This window comes from Rhinoraja longicauda, chromosome 13 (genome assembly GCF_053455715.1).
Source record: "Rhinoraja longicauda isolate Sanriku21f chromosome 13, sRhiLon1.1, whole genome shotgun sequence".
In the NCBI taxonomy this organism is placed as follows: Eukaryota; Metazoa; Chordata; class Chondrichthyes; order Rajiformes; family Arhynchobatidae; genus Rhinoraja; species Rhinoraja longicauda.
This window is the reverse complement of record NC_135965.1, coordinates 47,431,869-47,457,290: the sequence shown is the minus strand read 5'-3', so window position 1 is coordinate 47,457,290 and position 25,422 is coordinate 47,431,869. Positions and strand designations below refer to the sequence as shown.

The window sequence follows — 25,422 nt, the reverse complement described above, 5'->3', positions numbered from 1 at the left end:
TCATTTCGCATTCTACATCTAATCAACATGGCATAGCAATACAGCAGTATCTTTACCGATGCCTCCTTCTCCTGCATGTGTGAGGAAGTAATCACATATTAAGTTGCTCTCTAAACTAATACTTTGAATAGAGACTTGAATCTGGCATTAAAGTATGCGAAGGAAGGAACTGCAGATGCTGGTTTAAATCAAAGATCGACACAAAAAGCTTGAGTAACTCAGCGGGACAGGCAGTGTCTCTGGAGAGAAGGAATAGGTAATGTTTCAGGTCGAGATGGAAGAAAGGTCTCGACCTGAAACATAACCTATTCCTTTTCTCCAGAGATGCTGTCTGATCTGCTGAGTTATTAAAGTATGCATTTTGTTTTCACAGAGGGTGGTGGGTGCCTGGAACTCGCTGCCTGCGAGATTTTGTCTCTCCCCCTCCCCTGACATCAGTCTGAAGAAGAGTCTCGACCCGAAACATCACCCATTCCTTCTCTCCAGAGATGCTGCCTGACTCGCTGAGTTACTCCAACATTGTGTGTCTACCCGGTACTGTTCTATATTCTATTTACTTACCAATCAACAGCCCAGCCTGTCGTGCAGCCATGACGATTGCGAATACTGTAGCTCGTTCCTCTGTAGTGGTAGACCGAGTAAGATATCCAAAAATGCACGCACCAGCACCTGTCCCAATGCCTGCAGAGAAACGAGCACATTGCTTTTCTTGGGAGGGAAAAGTCCAGTCACTGAAAGTAAACGTGCAGGTACAGCAGGCAGTGAAGAAAGCCAATGGCATGTTGGCCTTCACAACGAGAGGATTTGAATACAGGAGCAAAGACGTCCTACTGCAGTTGTACAGGGCCCTGGTGAGACCACATCTGGAGTATTGTGTGCATTTTTGGTCTCCTAATTTGAGGAAGGTCGCCCTTGCCTATTGAGGCAGTGCAGTGTAGGTTCACCAGGTTAATCCCCAGGATGGAGGGACTGTCATATGAGGAAAGATTGGAAAAGCTGGGCTTGTATTCATTGGAGTTTGGAAAGATGAGAGGGGATATTATAGAGATGTATACAATTATAAAAGGACTGGACAAGCTAGATACAGGAAAAATGTTTCCAATGTAGGGGGAGTCCAAAACTAGGGGCCACAGTCTGAGAATAAAGGGGAGGCCATTTAAAACTGAGGTGAGAAGAAACTTTTTCACCCAGAGAGTTGTGAAACTGTGAAATTCTCTGCCACAGAAGACAGTGGAGGCCAATTCACTGGATGCATTTAAGAGTTAGATAGAGCTCTAAGGGCTGGTGGAATCAAGGGATAAGGGGAGAAGGCAGGCAGGGTTACTGATTGTGGATGATCAGACATGATCACAATGAATGGCGGTGCTGGCTCGAAGGGCCAAGTGACCTCCTCCTGCACCTATTTTCTATGTTTCTATGTTTACGCACCATTTACTAGAATCATATGTTCAACACCTGTTCAGAAATGCTCATGGAGAACAAAAAGTAATCATTCCTACCTCCGATAAATGACCTTTTACTTGACAGCTCGATACAAACAAAATCTCAGCAACTTTACGAGGGTGACAAAGTAAATTAAATAGTTGAGAAAGATAAACAATGGAAGGCTTCCTATGGAAGCTGCTTGTAACTTCACCTTACCTGCTACAAGTCGACTACCAAATAGTAACCATTTTGAATATCCCATGAAGTACATAAAATTGCCTAAAAACAAAGTTGCGGCATTAATCCCCAAGAATCATTGTTTCCACACATTACATCTGAATCACATTTTTCACTTCATTTTCAAGTACTACTGCTATACACTTATACTGTATCTCAGATGATTATCTAATATGTATCTACCTGCTTATGTATAGTGATAACATATGTATAGTATATGTAGTGACCAGTCTTCCTGTCTCCGACTACATCCTATCTTTGTCCCGCGCCATCCCCTGACACCAGTCTGAAGAAGGGTCTCGATCCGAAACGTCACCCATCCCTTCTCTCCAGATGCTGCCTGACCCGTTGAGTTACTCCAGCATTTTGTGTCTACCTTCGATTTAAACCAGCATCTTTAGTTTTCTTTCCTGTGTATACTGATACTTGTACTGAACTGTATACAAAAATGAATTTCACTGTACCTCGGTACATGTGACTAATAAAGTGCCGTGCCGTACCAAATGATCCTTATATGTGACAAGAAAATTCCAGTGGTTTGTAAGAGCATCAAAAAGTGAAAAGGCCAGTCTTGAATCGAATTTCTTTTGTCACTATTATTATTGTTCAGGACAACTGACCTGGTCTACATTCTCATTAATATATCACCCAACATGTTAATTAATTCACCCTCATATACTAAATATAGGTATTTAATTAATTAATGTTTACACTAAAAAATGAATTTAATAGCCAACAAGCATCTGGGTTCAGGTTGATTATTGGATGACAGAAGCAGGTGGAGTCAAGTTTTTATAAACTCGGTCTTACTCTTTACCTGCATTTAATAAACAAATGACCTCATCTCTCATGTTCCAAAGCAATTGCACATCCTTACACTTTTAATTATTTATTTTTGTAATAGGATCCTCCATTAAATGCTTGTTTCTTTGATTGATCGAAAGATACAGCATGGACTTTGGCCCACCGAGTCCATGGATCAGCCGTTCACACTAGTTATATATATTATCTCACTTTCACATCCACTCCCTACACACTACCGGCATATTTACTGAGGCCAAATAAGCTACAAACTGATAGGGAAAACAACTGCAGATGCTGGTTTGAATTGAAAGTAGACACAAAATGCTGGAGTAACTCAGCAGGTCAGGCAGTATCTTGGGAGAGAAGGAATGTGTGACGTTTCAGGTCGAGACCATTCTTCAGTCTGAAGGGTCTGACCCCGAAACGTTACCCATTCCTTCTCTCCAGAGATGCTGCCTGACCCGCTGAGTTACTCCAGCATTTTGTGTCAACCTACAAACTCACACGTCTTTGGGATGTGGGAGGAAACCGCAGCAACGAGCGGAATCCCACACGGTCCCAGGGATCACATGTAAATTCCACACAGGCAGCACCTGAGATCTGTATCAATCCCAGGTCTCTGGCACTCTGAGGCGAGGCAGCAGCTGTGCCACTGGTAGAGCTGCTACCATTTATTCCACAAGTTGTTATCGCACAAACCAGGTGCAGTTGGGGCAAGAGGCAATATTTTTCTCAATGGTGGCAAAATGCTATTAATATAACCTTAATGCAAACAACACAATTTCTACTTCTCTCTCCACCACCATTCCTCTCCTTTTCTGTTCAGCTACCACCACAACGAACTGTTAGATTTTATTTTAACGAACTGTTAGATTTAATCCTGTCCTGTTTGCAAAATGTTGCCACACTATGGCACCACTTTTTCAAAAACACTCACTAAGCTACAAACTACACGAGGGACTTTGGGCATTTGTTCTGCACTAATTTTGTTATTTTTAAATGTATTGGACGTTCTATGATTTATCATGTTGTCAGTGAGTAGCGTGTTTACAGACCTGTTAAAGCTGCTGCAAGCATTGTTCAGTTTTGGTGTGCATGACAATATAACACGAAGGTAGACACACAATGCTGGAGTAACTCAGCGGGTCAGGCAGCATCTTGGGAAAGAAGGAATGGGTGACGGTTCGGGTTGAGACCCTTCTTCAGACTGAAGAAGGGTCTCGAACCGAAACGTCACCCATCCCTTCTCTCCAGAGATGCTGCCTGACCCGCTGAGTTACTCCAGCATCTTGTGTCTACCTTCGATTTAAACAGCATCTTTAGTTTTCTTTCCTATGTATACTGATACTTGTACTGAACTGTATACAAAAATGAATTTCACTGTACCTCGGTACATGTAACTAATAAAGTGCCGTGCCGTACCAAATGATCCTTATATGTGACAAGAAAATTCCAGTGGTTTGTAAGAGCATCAAAAAGTGAAAAGGCCAGTCTTGAATGGAATTTCTTTTGCCACTATTATTATTGTTCAGGACAACTGACCTGGTCTACATTCTCATTAATATATCACCCAACATGTTAAATAATTCACCCTCGTATACTAAATATAGGTATTTAATTAATTAATGTTTACACTAAAAAATGAATTTAATAGCCAACAAGCATCTGGGTTCAGGTTGATTACTGGATGACAGAAGCAGGTGGAGTCAAGTTTTTATAAACTCGGTCTTACTCTTTACCTGCATTTATTAAACAAATGACCTCATCTCTCATGTTCCAAAGCAATTGCACATCCTTACACTTTTAATTATTTATTTTTGTAATAGGATCCTCCATTAAATGCTTGTTTCTTTGATTGATCGAAAGATACAGCATGGACTTTGGCCCACCGAGTCCATGGATCAGCCGTTCACACTAGTTATATATATTATCTCACTTTCACATCCACTCCCTACACACTACCGGCATATTTACTGAGACCAAATAACCTACAAACTGATAGGGAAAACAACTGCAGATGCTGGTTTAAATTGAAGGTAGACACAAAATGCTGGAGTAACTCAGCAGGTCAGGCAGTATCTTGGGAGAGAAGGAATGGGTGACGTTTCGGGTCGAGACCATTCTTCAGTCTGAAGAAGGGTCTGACCCCGAAACGTCACCTATCCATGTTCTCCAGAGATGCTGCCTGACCCGCTGAGTTACTCCAGCATTTTGTGTCAACCTACAAACTCACACGTCTTTGGGATGTGGGAGGAAACCGCAGCAACGAGCGGAATCCCACAGGGTCCCAGGGATCACATGCAAATTCCGCACAGGCAGCACCTGAGATCTGTATCAATCCCAGGTCTCTGGCACTCTGAGGCGAGGCAGCAGCTGTGCCACTGGTAGAGCTGCTACCATTTATTCCACAAGTTGTTATCGCACAAACCAGGTGCAGTTGGGGCAAGAGGCAATAAGGATAGCGGAGTCAAGGGGTATGGGGAGAAAGCAAGAACGGGGTACTGATTGAGAATGATCAGCCATGATCACATTGAATGGCGGTGCTGGCTCGAGGGGCCGAATGGCCTACTCCTGCACCTATTGTCTATTGTCTAATATTTTTCTCAATGGTGGCAAAATGATATTAATATAACCTTAATGCAAACAACACAATTTCTACTTCTCTCTCCACCACCATTCTCTCCTTTTCTGTTCAGCTACCACCACAACTTCTTATTTTAACGAACTGTTAGATTTTATTTTAACGAACTGTTAGATTTAATCCTGGCCTGTTTGCAAAATGTTGCCACACTATGGCACCACTTTTCTAAAAACACTCACTAAGCTACAAACTACACAAGGGACTTTGGGCATTTGTTCTGCACTAATTTTGTTATTTTTAAATGTATTAGACGTTCTCAGATTTCAAGTCAAGTGAAGTCAAATTTATTTGTCACATACACATACACGATGTGCAGTGAAATGAAAGTGGCAATGCCTGCGGATTGTGCACAGAAAAGAATTACAGTTACAGCATATAAATAAAGTTAATGTTACTATAGTGTAGACAAAAATTTAGTCTCTGGGGTTATAATGTTGTCAGTGAGTAGCGTGTTTACAGACCTGTTAAAGCTGCTGCAAGCATTGTTCAGTTTTGGTGTGCATGACAATATAACACGAAGGTAGACACAAAATGCTGGAGTAACTCAGCGGGTCAGGCAGTATCTCTGGAGAGAAGGAATGGGTGACGTTTCGGGTCGAGACCCTTCAGTCTGAAGAAGGGTCTCGACCTGAAACGTCACCCATTCCTTCACTCCAGAGATACTGCCTGACCCGCTGAGTTACTCCAGCATTTTGTGTCTAACTACGTAATTTATTTTCGATATAATGAATGCACAAACTTATTATCAGTAATACACATTGAAAAATGTTGGAAGCAATCTTCTGGACATGACAATTAAACAGACTTGACTTGTGACTAAATGGAAAACAACACCTACCTACAATCTCAAACAAATTAGCAAATAAGATGATGGGCTTTGTCCTCCCTGATCGGTCTGATATATGACCAAGGATAGGGCCAGCGATCAGGCCACTGAAACTGAATGCCGATAGCCCCAAACCCAGGAAGTATGGCTCAGCTTGCAGTGTCTCAAGATAAGCCCAGATCGTTGGAAGTATTACAGCTGAGAAAAAAGGTTAAAATCAATTTTAGATTACAAACTGAAATATTCCTTTTAACACTTGCATTACATTTTTTTGTAACAAGAATCTACATTTGGAAACATTAAGCTATATACTGTAAACTATATGGTTTATGTTCTGTAGAATCTGAAGGATTCCAAGCGAAACGTCACCTGTCCATTCCCTCCACATATGCTGCCTGACCTGCTGAGTTCCTTCAGCACCCTGTGTTTTGCGCAAGATTAAATCATCTGCTTTTTCCTGTGTCTTCACTGGATCATCTATGGTTTGGATGAGCACCAAGTACATCGGTTGATGTACAGAAATACAGTGAGAAAGACAAAGCAAACACAAAATGATAAGAGAGAAAAAGTTGAAAAAAGTGGGCCACTTTCTTGTATGTAGAAGGAAATTAGCTATTGCTATTGAGGGCGTGCAGCGTAGGTTTACTAGGTTAATTCCCGGAATGGCGGGACTGTCATATGTTGAAAGACTGGAGCGACTAGGTTTGTATGGACTGGAATTTAGAAAGATGAGAGGGGATCTTATCGAAACGTATAAAATTATTAAGGGGTTGGACACGTTAGAGGCAGGAAACATGTTCCCAATGTTGGGGGAGTCCAGAACCAGGGGCCACAGTTTAAGAATAAGGGGTAGGCCATTTAGAACAGAGATGAGGAAAAACTTTTTTAGTCAGAGAGTTGTGAATCTGTGGAATTCTCTGCCTCAGAGGGCAGTGGAGGCCAATTCTCTGAATACATTCAAGAGAGAGCTAGATAGAGCTCTCAAGGATAGCGGAGTCAGGGGGTATGGGGAGAAGGCAGGAACGGGGTACTGATTGAGAATGATCAGCCATGATCACATCGAATGGCGGTGCTGGCTCAAAGGGCCGAATGGCCTTCTCCTGCACCTATTTTCTATTGTCTATTGAAAAACAAAAAAAAGTGGCATTGGAGGAAGAAACAACAAAGGGCTGAGCAATGGAAGTGTCTGAAATGGAGGAGAGGAAATGTGTTAGTGGGGGCACACCAACACAGTCGGCTTCGAGGTGTGTGAGATGAGCTGTTCATAGCATGTAGGCAGGACAAAAAATCATGAACGGAGTGAACCCAACAAAATGCTGATTTATTTTTCTCTCTGGATGTTGATGATGGGTTCCTCATCTGAAATAGTAACTGTTTCTCTTTCCACAGATGCTGCCAGACCTGTTGGGTTTCTTTTTTTTGCTGCATCTCGTAGTTTTGTTTCAAGTTCCCAGCTGTTTTTTAAATGTATGCTTACTCTTGTTTTTCTTTAAACTTTTACATGAACTTGCTGAGGTGCTTGGGCTAATGATCTGGATTTTGCACCCTGAGAGGCTGGCTTCCCATGCAATAGGCAATAGGTGTAGGAGTAGGCCATTCACTGTGATCATGGCTGATCATCCACAATCAATACCCCGTTCCTGCCTTCTCCCCATATCCCTTGACTCCGTTATCTTTAAGAGCTCTATCTAACTGCATTGCCTAACCTACCTACGTAGGGACAGACAGAGCAAGAAGGCAGAAGAAGGGTGTAGACCAAGGTATATCCAGCTCTGCACACTGAACTACAGTGGACCAACTTGAAAACATTGCTTCCTCTTAGGTTCGGACATATCACAGTGCAAATCAACTATCGAAAGTCAGAGTTATATAGTACTAAGTAGACCCTTCAGTCCAACTTCCCCTGTAGGAAAAAAACTACAGATGCTGGTTAAAATCGAAGGTAGACACAAAATGCTGGAGTAACTCAGCAGGACAGGCAGCATCTCGGAAGAGAAGGAATGGGTGACGTTTCGGGACCCGAAACGTCACCCATTCCTTCTCTCCCAAGATGCTGCCTGACCCGTTGAGTTACTCCAGCATTTTGTGTGTACCTTCCTCTAAACCTTTCCTTGTCCAAATATCTTTTAAATGCACCTGCCTCAACAACCTCCTCTGGCAGCTCATTCCATATACCCATCACCCTATGTGTGAAAAAGCTGTGCCTCAGGTTCCTGTTAAATTATTCCCCTCTCACCTCAAACCTATGTCCTCTAGTTCTTGATACTGGACTGAAGGCAATGCATCAAATAGGAAAGGTATAGTGTGACGTGTGCCATACACGCACATCTGGGACCAGAGTAGATGGGGCATCTTGGTGGGCATGGATGAGTTTGGTCGAAGGGTCTGTATCGTGCTGCTACACTCTGCGCCTCTATGTGTGAGGTTAGGTGCCAAATGACCACCTCTGATGAAATCTTGCTGAGATGGAACACAGACTGGATTTGGCATTAAGTCCAGTGTGAGCATGCCCGCTCAGGCAATTTGCCTGGGACTTGTGCAACGTGTTTGCCATTTGAGTCCGAGCCAAATAACCATCTTCCTTCTGCATCTCAATGGAAACATTAATCACTCAATGCACTTTCCAAAAAGTTGTTGGGAGTGTATTTGAAAACTTTCAGGTCATTCTAAATACTTTTTGATTAAACCAGCATCAGTAATAAATATTTAATCGGCCAGTCCTACATTAGCTGGGTGCCAAATTACTCAGCCTTTGTGGATGGAGCGCGGTTTGCACCTCCTCCACTCCTCCCCCCCCCCACTCCCCCCCGCCCCCTCCCTCTCCCCCTCCCCACTCCACCCCCCCCCCTCCCCCTCTCTCCCCTCACCCTCTCTCCCCTCACCCTCCCCCCTCACCCTCACCCTCTCCCCCTCATCTTCCCCTCACCCTCTCCCTCTCCCCCCCACCCTCCCCTCCTCACCCTCTCTCCCCCTCTCCCCCCCTCACCCTCTCCCCCCTCACCCTCTCCCCCTCACCCTCTCCCCCTCACCCCCTCTCCTCCTCCTCCTCCCCCCTCACACTCTCCCCCTCCCCCTCTCCCCCTCCCCCTCCCCCTCTCACCCTCACCCTCCCCTTTCCCTCACTCTCTCCTCACCCACCCCTCACCCTCTCACTCCCCCCTCCCCCTCACCCTCTCCCCCTCCCTCTCCCCCTCACTCCCCCCTCTCCCTCTCCCCCTCCCCCTTCCCCCTCACCCTCTCCCCCTCCCCCTCCTCCTCACCCTCTCCCCCTCACTCCCCCCTCCCCCTCACCCTCTCCCCCTCACTCCCCCCTCTCCCCCTCCCCTCCCCCTCCCCCTCACTCCCCCTCACCCACCCTTCACTCTCCCCCTCACTCCCCCCTCCCCCTCACCCTTCCCCTCACTCTCCCCTCACCCACCCCTCACTCCCCCTCCCCCTCACTCCCCCCTCCCCCTCACCCTCCCCCTCTCACCCTCCCCCTCACCCTCTCCCCCTCACCCTCTCCCCCTCACCCTCTCCCCCTCACCCTCTCCCCCTCACCCTCTCCCCCTCACCCTCTCCCCCTCACTCCCCCCTCCCCCTCACCCTTCCCCTCACCCTCTCCCCCTCCCCCTCCCCCTCACCCTTCCCCTCACCCTCTCCCCCTCACTCCCCCCTCCCCCTCACTCCCCCCTCACTCTCTCCTCACCCTCTCCCCCTCACTCCCCCCTCACCCTCTCCCCCTCACTCCCCCCTCACTCCCCCCTCACTCCCCCCTCCCCCTTTCCCTCACTCTCTCCTCACCCTCTCCCCCTCACCCTCTCCCCCTCACTCCCCCCTCACCCTTTCCCTCACTCTCTCCTCACCCTCTCCCCCTCACCCTCTCCCCCTCACTCCCCCCTCACTCCCCCCTCCCCCTTTCCCTCACTCTCTCCTCACCCTCACCCCCTCCCCCTCACCCCCTCCCCCTCTCCCCCTCACCCCCTCCCCCTCACCCTCTCCCCCTCACCCTCCCCCTCACCCTCCCCCTCATCCTTCCCCTCACCCTCTCCCCCTCACCCTCTCCCCCTCACCCACCCCTCACTCCCCCTCACCGTACTCGATGCCGCTGAAGAGGAAGAGCAGCCCGATGGCGCCGTTGGTCAGCCTGCGCTTGGTGCGCGTCTCCATGACGCGGGGTTTGGGGTCGGGTCGGGTCAGGGGGGGTTGGGGGGCCGGGTTGAGTCTCCGCTCCGCCGGGCGCCGTCGACGGCTCCTTCCCTCGGGCCGGCGGGAACGCGCCTCTCCCCTCCTCCTTCCCCCTCTCCTGCCGGCTCTGCGCCTGCGCACCAGTGACTCTAGCCGGCCCACTACCGGCTCCGCGCCCGCGCACTGCCTCATATGGACCCACTACCGGCTCCGTGGCCGCGCACTGCCTCCTTTGGACCCAGTGCCGGCTCCGCGCCCGCGCACTGCCTCCTATGGACCCACTGCCGGCTCCGCGCCCGCGCACTGCCTCCTATGGACCCACTGCCGGCTCCGCGCACTGCCTCCTCTGGACTCAGTGCCGGTTCCGCGCCTGTCAAGTCAAGTCAAATTTATTTGTCACATACACATACTCGATGTGCAGTGAAATGAAAGTGGCAATGCCTGCGGGTTGTGCACAAAAATAATTACAGTTACAATAAATAAAGTTAATAAGTTACTAAACATAGCACCAAAAGTGTCGACAAAAATTTAGTCTCTGGGGTTATCAAAGTTGACAGTCCTGATGGCCTGTGGGAAGAAGCTCCGTCTCATCCTCTCCGTTTTCACAGCGTGACAGCGGAGGCGTTTGCCTGACCGTAGCATCTGGAACAGTCCGTTACTGGGGTGGCAGGGGTCCCTCATGATCTTGCTTGCTCTGGATCTGCACCTCCTGATGTATAGGTCCTGCAGGGGGACGAGTGTAGTTCCCATGGTGCGTTCTGCCGAACGCACTACTCTCTGCAGGGCCATCCTGTCCTGGGCAGAGCTGTTCCCAAACCAGACTGTAATGTTGCCGGACAGGATGCTCTCTACAGCCCCAGAGTAGAAGCAATGAAGGATCCTCAGCGACACTCTGAATTTCCTCAGTTGTCTAAGGTGGTAAAGGCGCTGCTTAGCCTTACCCACCAGTGCGGCAATGTGCGTTGCCCACGTCAGATCCTCTGCGATGCGGACTCCCAAGTATTTGAAACTGCTCACCCTATCCACAATAGACCCATTTATCTCCAGTGGCGTGTACGTCCTTGGATGTTTAGCCCTTCTGAAGTCCACAATCAGCTCCTTTGTTTTAGTGACATTCAAGAGGAGGCTATTGTCCTGACACCAGAGTGCCAGATCAGCCACCTCCTCCCGGTAGGCCTTCTCATCGTTGTTGGAGATCCGGCCCACCACCACAGTGTCATCAGCAAACTTGATGATGGAGTTTGAGCTGAACCTGGCCCTACAGTCATGTGTGTACAGGGAGTACAATAGGGGGCTAAGGACGCAGCCCTGGGGGGATCCTATGTTCAGGGTGAGGGAGCTAGATGTGTGTTCCCCCATCCTGACCACTTGGGGCCTGGCAGTGAGAAAGTCCAGGACCCAGGCACACAGAGGGGTGCTAAGCCCCAGTTCCAGCAGCTTCTCAACCAGTCTGCTGGGGACTATTGTGTTGAATGCTGAACTAAAGTCAATGAACAGCATCCTCACATAGCCCCCCTGGCTGTCCAGATGAGAGAGAGCGGTGTGTAGAACCTGGGAGACCGCATCATCCGTGGACCTGTTCGGACGGTATGCGAACTGTAGTGGGTCCATGTTGCGAGGAAGGAGGGCGCAGATGTGCTTCTTGACTAGCCTCTCCAAGCATTTCATGACAACCGAGGTGAGGGCCACCGGTCGGTAGTCATTTAAACACGCTGGAGAGGCATTCTTTGGCACCGGTACAATGATGGATCTTTTGAAGCATGCAGGGACCACGGACTTTGCCAAGGAGAGGTTGAATATTGTGGTGAGCACTGGAGCAAGCTGAGTAGCACAAGACTTTAGTACTCGCCCAGATATACCATCTGGGCCTCCAGCTTTCCTCGTGTTCACACGCGTCAGAGCCCACCTCACCTCATGCTCAGACACCGAGAATGTGTGCACATCCCCGGCGGTGGATCCCCCTCCAGCCTCGCTAGCCAGCGCCCCTTCGGTGCTGTTTTTAGACGGCGAGCTGGTGGTGTTACCCGTCTCAAACCGTGCGTAAAAAGAGTTCAGGTCATCAGCTAAGGAGGAGCCGGCACTTCCGGTTGAGGGGGTGCTGGACCTGTAGCTAGTTATAGTCCGTAGCCCCTGCCAAAGGCGCCTGGTGTCCTGCTGCTCCATCTGTGACTCCATCTTGTCCCGGTACCTCTTTTTTGCATCCTTCACTGCCCTTCTCAGTCGGTAGGACTCTCCCTTGTAGTCGTCCATGTTGCCGGATGCCGGATGCAACCATCATTCCATTATTGCGTTGTTGCAACAGTCTCAGCAGCTGCTGACATGGACAACAGGTGCAGGAGGCGGCCATTCAATGTGATCATGGCTGATCATCCACAATCAGTACCCCGTTCCTGATTTCTCCCCATATCCCTTGATTCCTTTAGCCCTAAGAGCTACATCTATCTCTATCTCGAAATGAGGCTTACTGCTCTGTAAATGTTTCTTATTTCACTTCCTACTTTTTTAATTGGTGGGATTACTTTCTCCAATCTGTAGCCACTGCTCTGATGTTTAAAGGATTTTGGAAGATGAAAACCAATTTGTCTGTTATTTTCATTAGTTCTCGGGGATGTGCATAAACAAGTTATATAGTCCAAATCTATTTTTGTTTTAGTGGACATTGGTGTTTTTAAAAATGTGCACCATGGAATATCACATGAAAATATCACATTATTGCTGTCACATCAAGTGCACCATTCCTTGAATGCAGTGAGAAATTCTCTTCCCCAGTCAACTCATTCACATCGGGATCTTGGCATGCAAAAATCTCTCACTGCTGCTGCGTAATAAGAACCAAGCCCCATATTGTTGGAGGAACATGATACTTTATTTTGTGGCACAATGTATTATCTCTGAGCTTGGGAATGATGTCTACACATGTGGACAGCAAGATGAGCTTCCCTTTGAGGTAAAGGTAAAAAATTAAAAAAACATGCATTTTTCCTTGTCTCTGCTCCATATATTGGGAAACAATTCTTCCCATTTGACCGAGACATACCTTCATACATACATGCTCCACATTCAATTACAACTTGGCAGTTCTGTGCCTCAAATCCATTTTTGCCCACTTTGTTACAAATCCTGTGATACTCTTATTTTTCAACAGAAAAGTCATTTAACTTTTGCAATTTTTAAATTGGCACATTCCAGATTTCTACTAACTTGGGAACGAGGTAAAATGCTTTTGGAGTACCTATCCAAATGGTGTTTCCTGGATTCAGCACACCATTTCTATTAGTCCTGATGAGGATCTGGACCTAAAACGTCAACTATCCCTTCTCCTCCACAGATGCTGCTTGACTCGCTGAGTTTCTCCAGCAGTAGGTTTCTTACCTCCATTAGTTCACTGCACAATCTTTTAGGGTAGTGCAGCCTCATATTTTAACTCATTAGTATTATAGCTATTATTTCAAATCCAACCAACATCAAGTTTTATTTTACTCTAATTTCTAAGTGGTAAATTGGCAGCTGTGGATTCGAAGTCACATCACAGAAGTGGCTACATTTCAGAAGCATTTATTTAGATGTAAAACACTTTAGGATGCCAGGATTAAGGAGTGCGAGCTACAGGAAGAGGTTAGGCAGACTTGTTTGTTTTCTCTGGTGCACTGGAGGTTGAGGAGAGACCTGATGGAAGTATTTAAAACTTTGAGTGTCACAGATAGGCTAGCTAGACAGTCAGTACCTTTCTCCCCAGGATAGAAATATCAAAGACTAGAGGGCATTGCTTTAAGGCAAAAGGGGCAAAGTTTAAAGGAGATGTGCAGGGCATTATTTTCACATGGAACCCACTGCCAGGGGTGGTGGTGGAGGAGGCAGATACAATACGGTCATTTAAAAGGCTTTCAGATAGGCAAGTGAATATGCAAGGAATGTAACAATGTGGATTATGTGCAGGCTGATACGAGTTGGTTTAGTTTAGTTTAGTTTAGAGATACAGCGCGGAAACAGGCCCTTTCGGCCCACTGGGTCCGCACCGACCAGCGATCCCCGCACACTAACACTATCCTATACCCACTAGGGACAATTTTTACATTTACCAAGCCAATTAACCTGCAAACCTGCACGTCTTTGGAGTGTGGGAGGAAACCGAAGATCTCAGAGAAAACCCACGCGGTCACAGGGAGAACGTACAAACTCCGTACAGATAGCACCCGTAGTCGGGATCGAACCCGGTTCTTTGGCGCTGAATTCGCTGTAAGGCAGCAACTCTACCGCTGTGCCGCCATGCCGCCCATGGTCTTGGCATCATGTTCGACACAGACATTTACAGCAGTATCTCTTTCTCGAGGTTCAATGCCCGTAATAAATGTAAATGTTCCAGCTGAACAAGCCAACAGCCATGTAAAACCAGACCACAATTTCTTTACTTTTGAATTCCTCGAGATAAAGACAAACATGCCATTCCCCCTTTTGTCCACCTTTTGTTCTTATGTGCTAGTTTAGAATGATTTGTAACAGTGGACTTCAATTAAAGAGTTTCATGATCAGTTTAAAAAAAAACACAAAGTGCAGGAGTAACTTAGTAGGTCAGGTAGCATCTGTGGAGAACATGGATAGGTGACCTTTCAGGTTGGGACCCTTGTTCTCCAAACCAGCATCTGCAGTTCCTTGTTTCTTCATGATCAGTTAACCCAAATTTCAAAGCAGTAAATAGTATTTTATGTAATTCTTGAAACAAAAAACAAGTTTTTATTTGGATACTGTTCAATGACTTATATTTTATATCCTTTCTTTTCATGAAGTGGCCACTTAAAATGTTCTTGTTGGAAATAACAAGGCCACGAATTATTTACTTTCCTACATAATCTCCTTTGAAACAGGGAGAACAGTAAATGTAGGACATTTACACATTTGTTGTGATAAATAATTTGTTGACTAATATCAACAAACATATTTGATTTCATTGATATGTTAAGCAAATTTAAGATTCTTGACATTTGATCTTAGAATGCAAGTTTCTTCATGAGGAGATACACTCTGGAATCCACCTCAAAGCCATGCAAGTTGTTTGCATCCCCCTGTAGCCTCATGAGTAGACCTCCGTATGACACGTAGGCTGACCTGCAAGAGATCACAATTTATTCAGTATTTCTGCAACATCTCAGCACAACATAGGTAAAATTCTGGGCTGGAGTTTTCAGGGAAGTCATTCTGAACCCATGACTCATGAATTGGCTACCCTCTGCCCCAGCTTTCCCCAGTAAATCAGTCACGAGGTTAAATATGGTGCAGTTATCACCATAATCCTATTGAACGGTAAAACATCCATGGTGGGCTAAATGGCCTGCTTTGATTTCATTAGAAGAACATGAGGACAATTTCAGACTCTCAGACACCTCTTCCTACCTATCCCTGGACCATGACCCCACCGACAAACACCAGACCTTCATCATCAGCACCATCACGGACCTCACCATCTCCGGCGATCTACCCCCCAGTGCCTCCAAACTCATAGTTCCCCAGCCTCGCACGGCGCGATTCTACCTCCTACCCAAAATCCATAAACAGAACTGTCCGAGCAGACCCATTGTCTCTGCCTGCTCATGTCCCACCGAACTTATTTCCACCTACCTCAACTCCATCCTATCCCCCCTGGTTAAATCCCTCCCCACCTACGTCCAAGACACCTCACATGCTCTCCATCTCCTCGATAACTTCCGGTTCCCAGGCCCCCACTCCCTCATCTTTACCATGGATGTCCAGTCACTCTACACTTCCAACCCCCACAAGGATGGTCTCGAATCCCTCCGTTTCTTCCTCGACCGTAGAACCAGCAAATCCCCATCTACCAACACTCTCCTCCGCCTAGCAGAGCTGGTTCTTACTCTCAACAACTTCTCCTTTGACTCTTCCCACTTCCTCCAAACCAGAGGCGTAGCTATGGGCACTCGAATGGGCCCTAGCTACGCCTGCCTCTTTGTCGGGTACGTCGAACAATCCCTGTTCCGGGCGTACACCGGCCCCATCCCCGAACTCCACCTCCGCTACATCGACGACTGCATTGGTGCTACCTCTTGTACCCATGCAGAACTCACTGACTTCATACACTTCACCTCCAATTTCCATCCTGCCCTTAAATATACCTGGACTATCTCCGACATCTCCCTCCCGTTTCTGGACCTCACCATCTCCATCACAGGAGACAGACTAGTGAAGGACATTTACTATAAACCCACTGACTCACACAGCTATCTGGACTACACTTCTTCCCACCCGGTCCCCTGTAAAAAGTCTATCCCCTACTCCCAATTCCTCCGGCTACGCCGCATCTGCGCCCGGGATGAGGTGTTTCACACTAGGGCTTCGGAGATGTCCTCGTTCTTCAGGAAATGGGGCTTCCCCTCCTCCATTATAGATGAGGCTCTCACTAGGGTCTCTTCTACATCCCGCAACTCCGCTCTTGCTCCCTCTCCCCCCACTCGCAACAAGGACAGAATCCCCCTCGTTCTCACCTTCCACCCCACCAGCCAGCGGATCCAACAAATTATCCGCCAACATTTCCGTCACCTACAACGGGACCCCACCACTGGCCATATCTTCCCATCCCCTCCCCTCTCTGCGTTCCACAGAGACCGTTCCCTCCGTAACTCCCTGGTCCACTCGTCCCTTCCTACCCAAACCACCCCATCCCCGGGCACTTTCCCCTGCAACCGCAGGAGATGCAACACCTGTCCCTTTACCTCCTCCCTCAACTCTATCCAAGGACCCAAAGTCTTTCCAGGTGAGACAAAGGTTCACCTGCACCTCCTCCAACCTCATCTATTGCATCCGCTGCTCTAGATGCCAACTTATTTACATCGGCGAAACCAAGCGCAGGCTCGGCGATCGCTTCGCTGAACACCTACGCTCGGTCCGCATTAACCAAATTGATCTCCTGGTGGCCGAGCACTTCAACTCCCCCTCCCATTCCCAGTCTGACCTTTCTGTCATGGGCCTCCTCCAGTGCCATAGTGAGGCCCACCGGAAATTGGAGGAACAGCACCTCATATTTCGCCTGGGCAGCTTGCAGCCCAGCGGTATGAACATTCACTTCTCCAACTTTAGATAGTTCCTCTGTCCCTCTCTTCCCCTCCTCCTTCCCAGATCTCCCTCGATCTTCCTGTCTCCACCTACATCCTTCATTTGTCCCGCCCCCCCTGACATCAGTCTGAAGAAGGGTCTCGACCCGAAACGTCACCCATTCCTTCTCTCCCGAGATGCTGCTGAGTTACTCCTGCATTTTTTGAATAAATACCTTCAATTTGTACCAGCATCTGCAGTTATTTTCTTATACTATATGAGGTCAATTTTAATCATTCACCACTGAGAAGAAGTAAGGCAAAGATCACAGCTGAATGGGAGAAGTAGTCCCCACTTCTTTAATCTGATCATTCTCTAGTCTTCACATTGGAACCTTCCCTCTCAAGAACATGGTGCCCAGAGTTTGGATATATTTAGTAAAATGTGCAACAAAATGTTTCTTTCCCCATGTAAAATCTACAACCAGAGTTGCAGGATCCATGACCAAGATCTGTTTTAAGATCTATCCAGGTGCTTCTCTATATCATCACCAACTACCTCCGAGTGGTTCACTCACAAACATCATGCACTTTGTTGGAAGTCATTACTTTCTCCCAAAACTCTTGTCAAATCTGATCCAGAATGAATTGCACCAGAACTGCAAAGTATTGAGGAGATTCTGTTTGTCGCCAAAATCTCAATGTACCGTAGAGAACACACGGAATGGTGGAATCACAGCCTGGTTTGGTAACTGGGACCCCCAGGAACAAAGGACACCACAGAGAGCCCGGTCCATCAATAGTTATTGAAAGCTCACACGTAATGCAGTGCAATGCATTTATTAATGCAAGTGCTGCAATTGGGATTTTTTTTCATTATTTGCTCCCCAATGTCTTTTAGTACTAGAACAGAATGTTTGTTTTTTAAATAGTAGACTTTCCACAATCAAGAGTGTTTAATTGTCATGTGTACTGGCAAAAGCACAATTACATTCTTACTTGCTGCTGATTTACAGGCCCATTAATGCAATAACACACATTCCACACATCAATAATATAATAAACTAACAATAAAATAAAAAATTATAACTAATAATCAATAACCAGACCACAAGTACAAAGACGAAAGTCTGGAGTGCAACCAAAATAAAGTTGTCAGCAGGTCCGAATTGCTGAGGCGGGTTGCGATTCCTCAATACTTTGCAGTTCTGGTGCAAATCATTCTGGATCAGATTTGAAAGGAGTTTTGGGAGAAAATAATGACTTGCAACAAAGCGCATGAACTTTCTGAGTGAACCACTCGGAGATTTCAATAATTATTATATTGCAGTTTAGATAACTCGAATACTCACAGTCTGGTGGCTGCTTCCGTTGAGCTCTCATCCCCTTCTATTCTATAAACCTTTCCGTACATGACGTATTCAAATTGGTCTGCCCTGTTCATATACAAACAGAAAAAAGGAAAGTAGCAACATATGGAACAGCACAAAGATAAATTCCTTACATTTTCCTAGATCGAATGAAATATAGGCTAGTCTGTGCAAAATGGTATTAGACTATTTGCACTGATGACACAATGCCATAATTACATTCTTATACAGAAACCAAGTGTTTAAATATTTTTTGAATTACAAAGACTAAACTACTTACGATCAATTCACACAATGCGTTAAACAACTAAGTTATTGGTTGGTTTCTTCGTGAATGAAATGAGGAGTATTTTAACTAAGATCCACTTGGTTACAATGGTCATCCAGTATAGTAGTAATTAGAAAAGGGACAGCCAGCCACAATTCAGTTCCAGTTTAGTTTATTGTCACGAGTACCGAGGTACAGTGAAAAGCTTTTGTTGTGTGCTAACTAGTCACCGAAAAATTCAATACATGATTAAAATCAAGCCATTTAATGTATAGATACATGATAAGGGAATGTGTAGGAAAGAACTACAGATACTGGTTTAAATCGAAGATAGACACAAAATGCTGGAGTATCTCAGCGGGACAGGCAGCATGTCTGAAGAGAAAGAATGGGTGACGTTTCAGGTCGAGACCCTTCTTCAGACATAAGGGAATAACGTTTCGTGCATGGTAAAGCCAGCAAAGTCCGATCAGAGATAGTCTGAGGGTCACCAATGAGGTTTAGATCAGTACTGCTCTCTGGTTGTGGTAGGATGATTTGGTTGCCTGATAACAGCTGGGAAGAAACTGTCCCTGAATCTGGAGGTGTGCGTTTTCACACTTATATACCCTTTGCCCGATGGGAGAGGGGAGAAGAGGAAGTGGGGTTGTACTGTTGACTGACATATAGTAACTATTCTTGGAAGTATTGCAGGGAAACACATTAATGCCGTCGAGACTATAATAGGATAATTCAACACCATGACTCTCATCAAATTCCATATTCCAACAAATCTGTCTGCCAGAATTTCATCCTCCATTGGTAACTAAATAAGTAACACAGCACATTGTCCTCAATTTTGAAACTTATTCCAGGTGCAGTAACTATAGAAGAGAAGAAAATCTTGGAAGAGGTGCAAAGAAAAACAAGCCAATTGAGATGAGACAATGTAAAAAACGTATCAAATCTCTCCCACACTCTCACAGTAATCAAATACATTTCAGACACCAAAGCGGCACATCGCGTAATGCCACACTGACTTCTGTACACTGTGACCTTTGCTAGTTAGGAATTTATCCAACATGTTTTTGAATAACTGCATAGAATCGACCCACTGCATTTGCCTACAACTTGTTCCAAATTCCAGTGACCCTTGGTGAAAAGATAAGTGCTGACATCCATACTTTCGTAACATGTGCAATTTTTAAATTGTGGTGTTGCCTCACCAGGAACAAGTGGAGGTCAATGTGTGAGGGATGATGCGATGTAGGACGTGTGCAGTACTTGCAACGAGCTTGGCTTCAGAGAATAAAGGGCAATAAGCCATCGAGGAGTTTGTTCAAATAGTCTAGTCGAGAAAATGGAAGTCAATAGAGGTTTCATCAACAAACTATGTAATGAAAGGTGTAAGAAGGAACTGCAGGTGCTAGTTTAAACCGAAGATAGACACAAAAACCTGGAGTAACGCAACGGGACAGGCAGCGTCTCTGCAGAGAAGGAATGGGTAACGTTTCGGGTTGAGAGTCTGAAGAATGGTTTCGACCCGAAACGGCACCCATCCCTTCTCTCCAGAGATGCTGCCTGTCCCGCTGAATTACTCCAGCTTTTTGTGTCTATCTAATGTAATGAAGGGGCAGTGTTAGGCCATGTAATGTGTTCACAACACAAAGTGTAGAGGGACTGGGCAGGTCAGGCAGTATCTGTGCAGGGAATGGACAGGTGCCGTTTCAGGTTGTGACCCTTCTTCATATTTGTCATTCCTTCCACCAATGCTGCCGAACCCATTGAGTTCCTCCAGTACCTTGTGTTTTTCACAAGATTCCAACATTTGCAGTTCCTTGTGCCTCGATGGATTCCTTGTGCCTTGTACGGTTGTGAGGGGTTACGGGGAGAAGGCAGGAGAATGGGGTTCGGAAGGAGGGATAGATCAGCCGTGATTGAATGGCCGAGTAGACTTGATGGGCCGAATGGCCTAAATTTGCTCCTACCACTTATGATCGCATGATCCATGTAATGTGGTTGCACATCAGCAAGTTTACTCATACAAGTATGAAGTATAAAACTCAACCCGAGGTAAAATAGGACAGGAAAGTTGTGAAAAGCCTGTCAACTTTCACGAGTTATAGGATGCCTACGTACCGAGACGGCCGGTCATCTGTGGGGTTGTATTCTCCATCATCCGGAGTTCCATCTTCATACAGAGTGCTTGCTATTACCAGACGGAATTTGTCACCTGGAATAAAAAGCTTTCAGTACACAGGCAATATATAATTAAGCCTCACTACACCCTTCCCCAGTGCAAACCAGAACCATATACAAATCATAAACTCAAAACACAATTTCCTCTTCTAGTATCTACAATTATTTTATCTACTGAAAAGCAATTGCATCAACATTTCCATCTCCAAACCCACACCAAATCGATGCAGAATTAGTATGTACTTTTGTTTGACCTTTAGTTTAGTTTAAAGATACAGGAGCTTTGGCCCACCGAGTCCAGAACCGACCAGCGATCCCCGCACATTAACACTGTCTTACACACACCAGGGACAATTGCACACTTATACCAAGCCAATTAACCTACAAACTTGAAATATTGGAATATGGAAGGAAACCAAAGATCTCTGAGAAAACCCACACAGGTCACGGGGAGAACGTACGAACTCCGTACACGCAGCACCCGTAGTCGGGATCGAACCCGGGTCTCTGGCGCTGCAAGCGCTGTAAGGCAGCAACTCTACCGTTGTGCCACCGTGCCGCCCTGCATTGAAGTAACATTTTACCTATCTTCAACACTATGATATTTCGAAGAAATGTAATTTGGTCAAACCAGACATCACTGCAATTTGAATCCAATTAAACTAACCATTCCAGATTCAATGCAGCAAAATGTGGAAGGTTTTATTATATTCCCACTAACCAAAATAATTACATTTTGATCCTCGTAACGGCAATCAACGAAATTCGTTGCGTAAATTAAAATAAAATCATATGACATTTTGAAGTAAACAATTTTGAACTGCAGTAGTTCAGCATTTGGACAGAACACTCTTGGGCGGCAGGGATAATGTGGGCCGAAGGGCCTGTTTCCATGCTGTATAACTAATGATGGAACACACAAGTGTGCCCTCATAGTTTTTTCTTTTTTTTAAGTTTAGAGATACAGCACGGAAACAGGCCCTTCAGCCCACCAAGTCCGCACCAACCAGCGATCCCCGCAGACTACGGGCAATTTTACATTTATACCATGCCAATTAACCTACAAACCTGCACGCCTTTGGAGTGTGGGAGGAAACCGAAGATCTTGGGGAGAAAATCCACGCGGTCACGGAGAAAACTTGCAAACTCCGTAGAGACAGCAACTGCAGTCAGGATCGAACCCGTGTGTCAGGCGCTGTAAGGCAGCAATTCTACGGCTGCGCCACTGTGCCGCCCCATAGTTACCATTAAAATTATTAAAATTATGATTAACATAACTTTTAGTTTTCCAAGTTAAAAATCGCATTGTTAGTGTCTTACCGAGTTCAACAGGGTAAATCTGAATGTTTACATCAAGTATCAGGTCCATTTTGAAGGATTCACTCTCACAATGTAGACGAGAAACTGTAAAGACAACAATAATCGTATTATCTGTCTACAAATGTCAAAATATCATTTTACTTGTGGATTTGTAGGTTAATTGGCCGCTGTAAATGGTCCCAAGTGTGCAGGTGGTTGGTAAGAAATGATGGGAATGCAGGAAACATTTTTTTAAAGATTCATGAAATACGAGTGGAAATGAATAGTTGATGGATGGCACAGACATTGATGGGCTGAAGGGTCTGTTTCTGTGCTCTATGACTCCATGAAAGCAGAGGGTTCACAGATCACTGGTATAAGGTTGGAAAACACACACAGTTTTATTGGGACTGACACAAAGTGCCGGTCAGCGGATCAGGCAGCATCTGTGGAGAACATGGATAGGTGACATTTCACAGAGTGCTGGAGTAACTCAGCGGGTCAGGCAACATCTGTGGAGAACATGGATAGGTGACTTTTCAGAGTGCTGGAGTAACTCAGCGGGTCAGGCAGCAGCTCTGGAGAACATGGACAGGTGACGTTTCACAGAGTGCTGGAGTAACTCAGCGGGTCAGGCAGCATCTCTGGAGAAATAAGGAAGAGAGGCGAGGACGGGGGGACAGAGCCTGGGGGGTAATAGTTGAACACAGGCGAGGGGGTTACTTGGCAGGCAGATTGTTGCCCTGGGAGGCGAGCATGTTTCATTGTCATATGTACTGAAATGGAACAATAAAAATATTACTTGTCGCAGTTTAATAGGTTTGTAAATACAGCACTCAATAGATAATATAATAAACAAACAAAAACGTTCAAGAAAGAAAAAAAGTGCAAAATAAAACCCAGTTACCCAGGGACTGGCCACCAGCACCACATGGAGCCGAGCTCTACCCCCTTCCATCACCCTCCACTTCCCACCACTCCCCCCACCTCTCTCCCCTCTCACCACCCCCGCACCTCTCTCCTCCCCTCTCTCCCCCTTCTCCCATTCCCCTCACCACCCCCTCCCCTCTCATCACCTCCCCTCTCACCACCCCCTCCCCTCTCACCACCCCCTCCCCTCTCACCACCCCCCTCCCCTCTCATCACCTCCCCTCTCACCACCCCCTCCCCTCTCACCACCCCTCCCCTCTCACCACCCCCCTCCCCTCTCACCACCCCCTCCCCTCTCACCACCCCCTCCCCTCTCACCACCCCCTCCCCTCTCACCACCCCCTCCCCTCTCATCACCCCCCTCCCCTCTCACCACCCCCCTCCCCTCTCACCACCCCCTCCCCTCTCACCACCCCCTCCCCTCTCACCACCCTCCTCGCTCCTCCCCTCACCACCTCTCCCCCCATCTCCTCCCTCTCCCCCTCCCTTCCTCTCCCCCTCCCCTCTCCTACCTCTCCTCATCACCCTCCTCTCCCTCCTCTCCCATTCCCTCTCCCCTTCCACCTCTCACCCTTCTCTCACTCTCTCCTGTCCCTCTCCCATTCCCTCACCCCCTCTCCCCTTCCACCCCTCTCTCTCTTTCTTTCTCTCTCTCTCTTTCTCTTCCCCCTCTCCCTCCTTCCCCCTCTCCCTCCCTCCCTCCCTCCCCCCCTCCCCCTCCCCCCCTCCCCCCTCTCCCCCCTCCCCCTCTCCCCCCCTCCCCCTCTCCCCCCCTCCCCCTCTCCCCCTCTCCCCCCCCCCTCCCCCTCACCCCTCCCCCTCACCCCCACCCCTCTCCCCCCCTCCCCCCTCCCCCTCCCCCCTCCCCCTCTCCCCCCCTCCCCTCCCCCACCCTCCCCCTCACCCCTCTCCCTCCCCTCCCCCTCCCCCCTCCTCCCCCCCTCCCCCCCTCCCCCTCTCCCCCCCTCCTACCCTCCCCCCCTCCCTCCCTCCCCCCCTCCCCCTCACCCCTCACCCTCTCCCCCCCTCCCCCCTCCCCCTCACCCCTCACCCTCTCCCCCCCTCTCCCCCTCCCCTCACCCCTCCCCCTCTCCCCTCACCCTTCCCCCCCTCCCTCCCTCCCCCCCCTCCCCCTCTCCCCCTCTCCCCCCCCTCCCCCTCTCCCCCCTCCCCCACCCCTCCCCCTCACCCCTCCCCCTCCCCTCCCCCTCACCCCTCTCCCCTCCCAGTACTCTCACCCCCGCCCCACACCTCTGTCAAACTTTATCCCCTCCGGGTCAATGTCCTTAACGTCAAAGATGTCCTCGAACAGGATGCCGGCCATGGTGATGAGTCGGGGGGGAGATAGAGGCAGCCCGCCCGCTCACGACACGCCGGGATACTGGCTGACTCCAGCGCCGCTCCGGGCAGGCGGGTTGTGATCATTTGACCGCTACCATCTTTGATCAGGTCACGGCTCCGACGCCATCGTTCAACACACTCTGCTGAAACCATCTTTGATCAGGGCACTGCTACACGCTCCGTTGCCGCGATCAAGGCAAGGTTCCTCCGCCATCTTTGATCCTGCTCCGCGTCTTGGTCGATCAAGGCAGGGCGCAGCCGCCATCTTTGATTAGGGAACGGCTACCGACCAAGGCTCAAAGGCAAGTCGCCGACACCTCCATCTTTGATTAGGGCACTACACTGCCGCCATGCTTGATGAAGACATTTGTTGGGTGTGAGTCCTCTCTCTGTGTCTCACATTGATTCTCTGTGGAAACCTGCATCAGCATCAACCCACAGGGACATAAGCATGCAGTAAGCATGCAGGTACAGCAAGCAGTGAAGAAAGCTAATGGCATGTTCGCCTTCATTGGGAGAGGATTTGAGTTTAGGAGCAAGGAGGTCCTACTGCAGTTGTCCAGGGCTCCTGGAGTATTGTGTGTAGTTTTGGTCTCCTAATTTGAGGAAGGACATTATTGCTATTGAGGGAGTGCAGCATAGGTTTACCAGGTTAATTCCCAGGATGGCGGGACTGACATATGAAAGAATGGGTCGACTGGGCTTATATTCACTGGAATTTAGAAGGATGAGAGGGGATCTTATAGAAACATATCAAATTCTTAAAGGATTGGACAGGCTAGATACAGGAAAAATGTTCCCCATGTTGGGGGAGTCCAGAACCAGGGGCCACAGTTTAAGAATAAAGAGGCCATTTAGGACTGAGATGAGGAAAAATATTTTCACCCAGAGAATTG

General features: G+C 47.6%; 2 protein-coding genes across 6 annotated transcripts in view; both read right to left on the bottom strand.

The window, feature by feature from the left end:
- Nucleotides 1–10,228, bottom strand: part of mfsd8l1 (major facilitator superfamily domain containing 8-like 1) — a 46,511-nt gene extending 36,283 nt beyond the window's left edge. For 4 of the 5 annotated variants that reach the window (XR_013548023.1, XR_013548022.1, XM_078410917.1 and 1 more), the window contains exons 1-4: nt 10,007–10,228; nt 5,946–6,131; nt 1,642–1,704; nt 562–681 (exon numbers count right to left, since the gene is read on the bottom strand). Coding sequence is in view for 3 of the 5 variants with exons in the window: in XM_078410917.1 (XP_078267043.1) it covers nt 562–681; nt 1,642–1,704; nt 5,946–6,131; nt 10,007–10,082 (445 nt within the window). In the remaining 2 variants the exon portion in view is untranslated. The remainder of the gene's footprint in view (nt 1–561; nt 682–1,641; nt 1,705–5,945; nt 6,132–10,006) is intronic. The other variant, XM_078410918.1, reaches the window with a different exon arrangement.
- Nucleotides 10,229–12,957: 2,729 nt separating this feature from the next.
- Nucleotides 12,958–24,584, bottom strand: polr2h (RNA polymerase II, I and III subunit H). Its single transcript, XM_078410084.1, has 5 exons — nt 24,437–24,584; nt 22,277–22,360; nt 20,897–20,990; nt 18,493–18,576; nt 12,958–15,203 (listed from the first exon to the last, which is right to left on the bottom strand). The coding sequence occupies exons 1-5, from the start codon at nt 24,507–24,509 to the stop codon at nt 15,086–15,088; spliced, it is 453 nt and encodes a 150-aa protein (XP_078266210.1). The 5' UTR covers nt 24,510–24,584; the 3' UTR covers nt 12,958–15,085.
- Between the last annotated feature and the right edge of the window lie 838 nt (nt 24,585–25,422).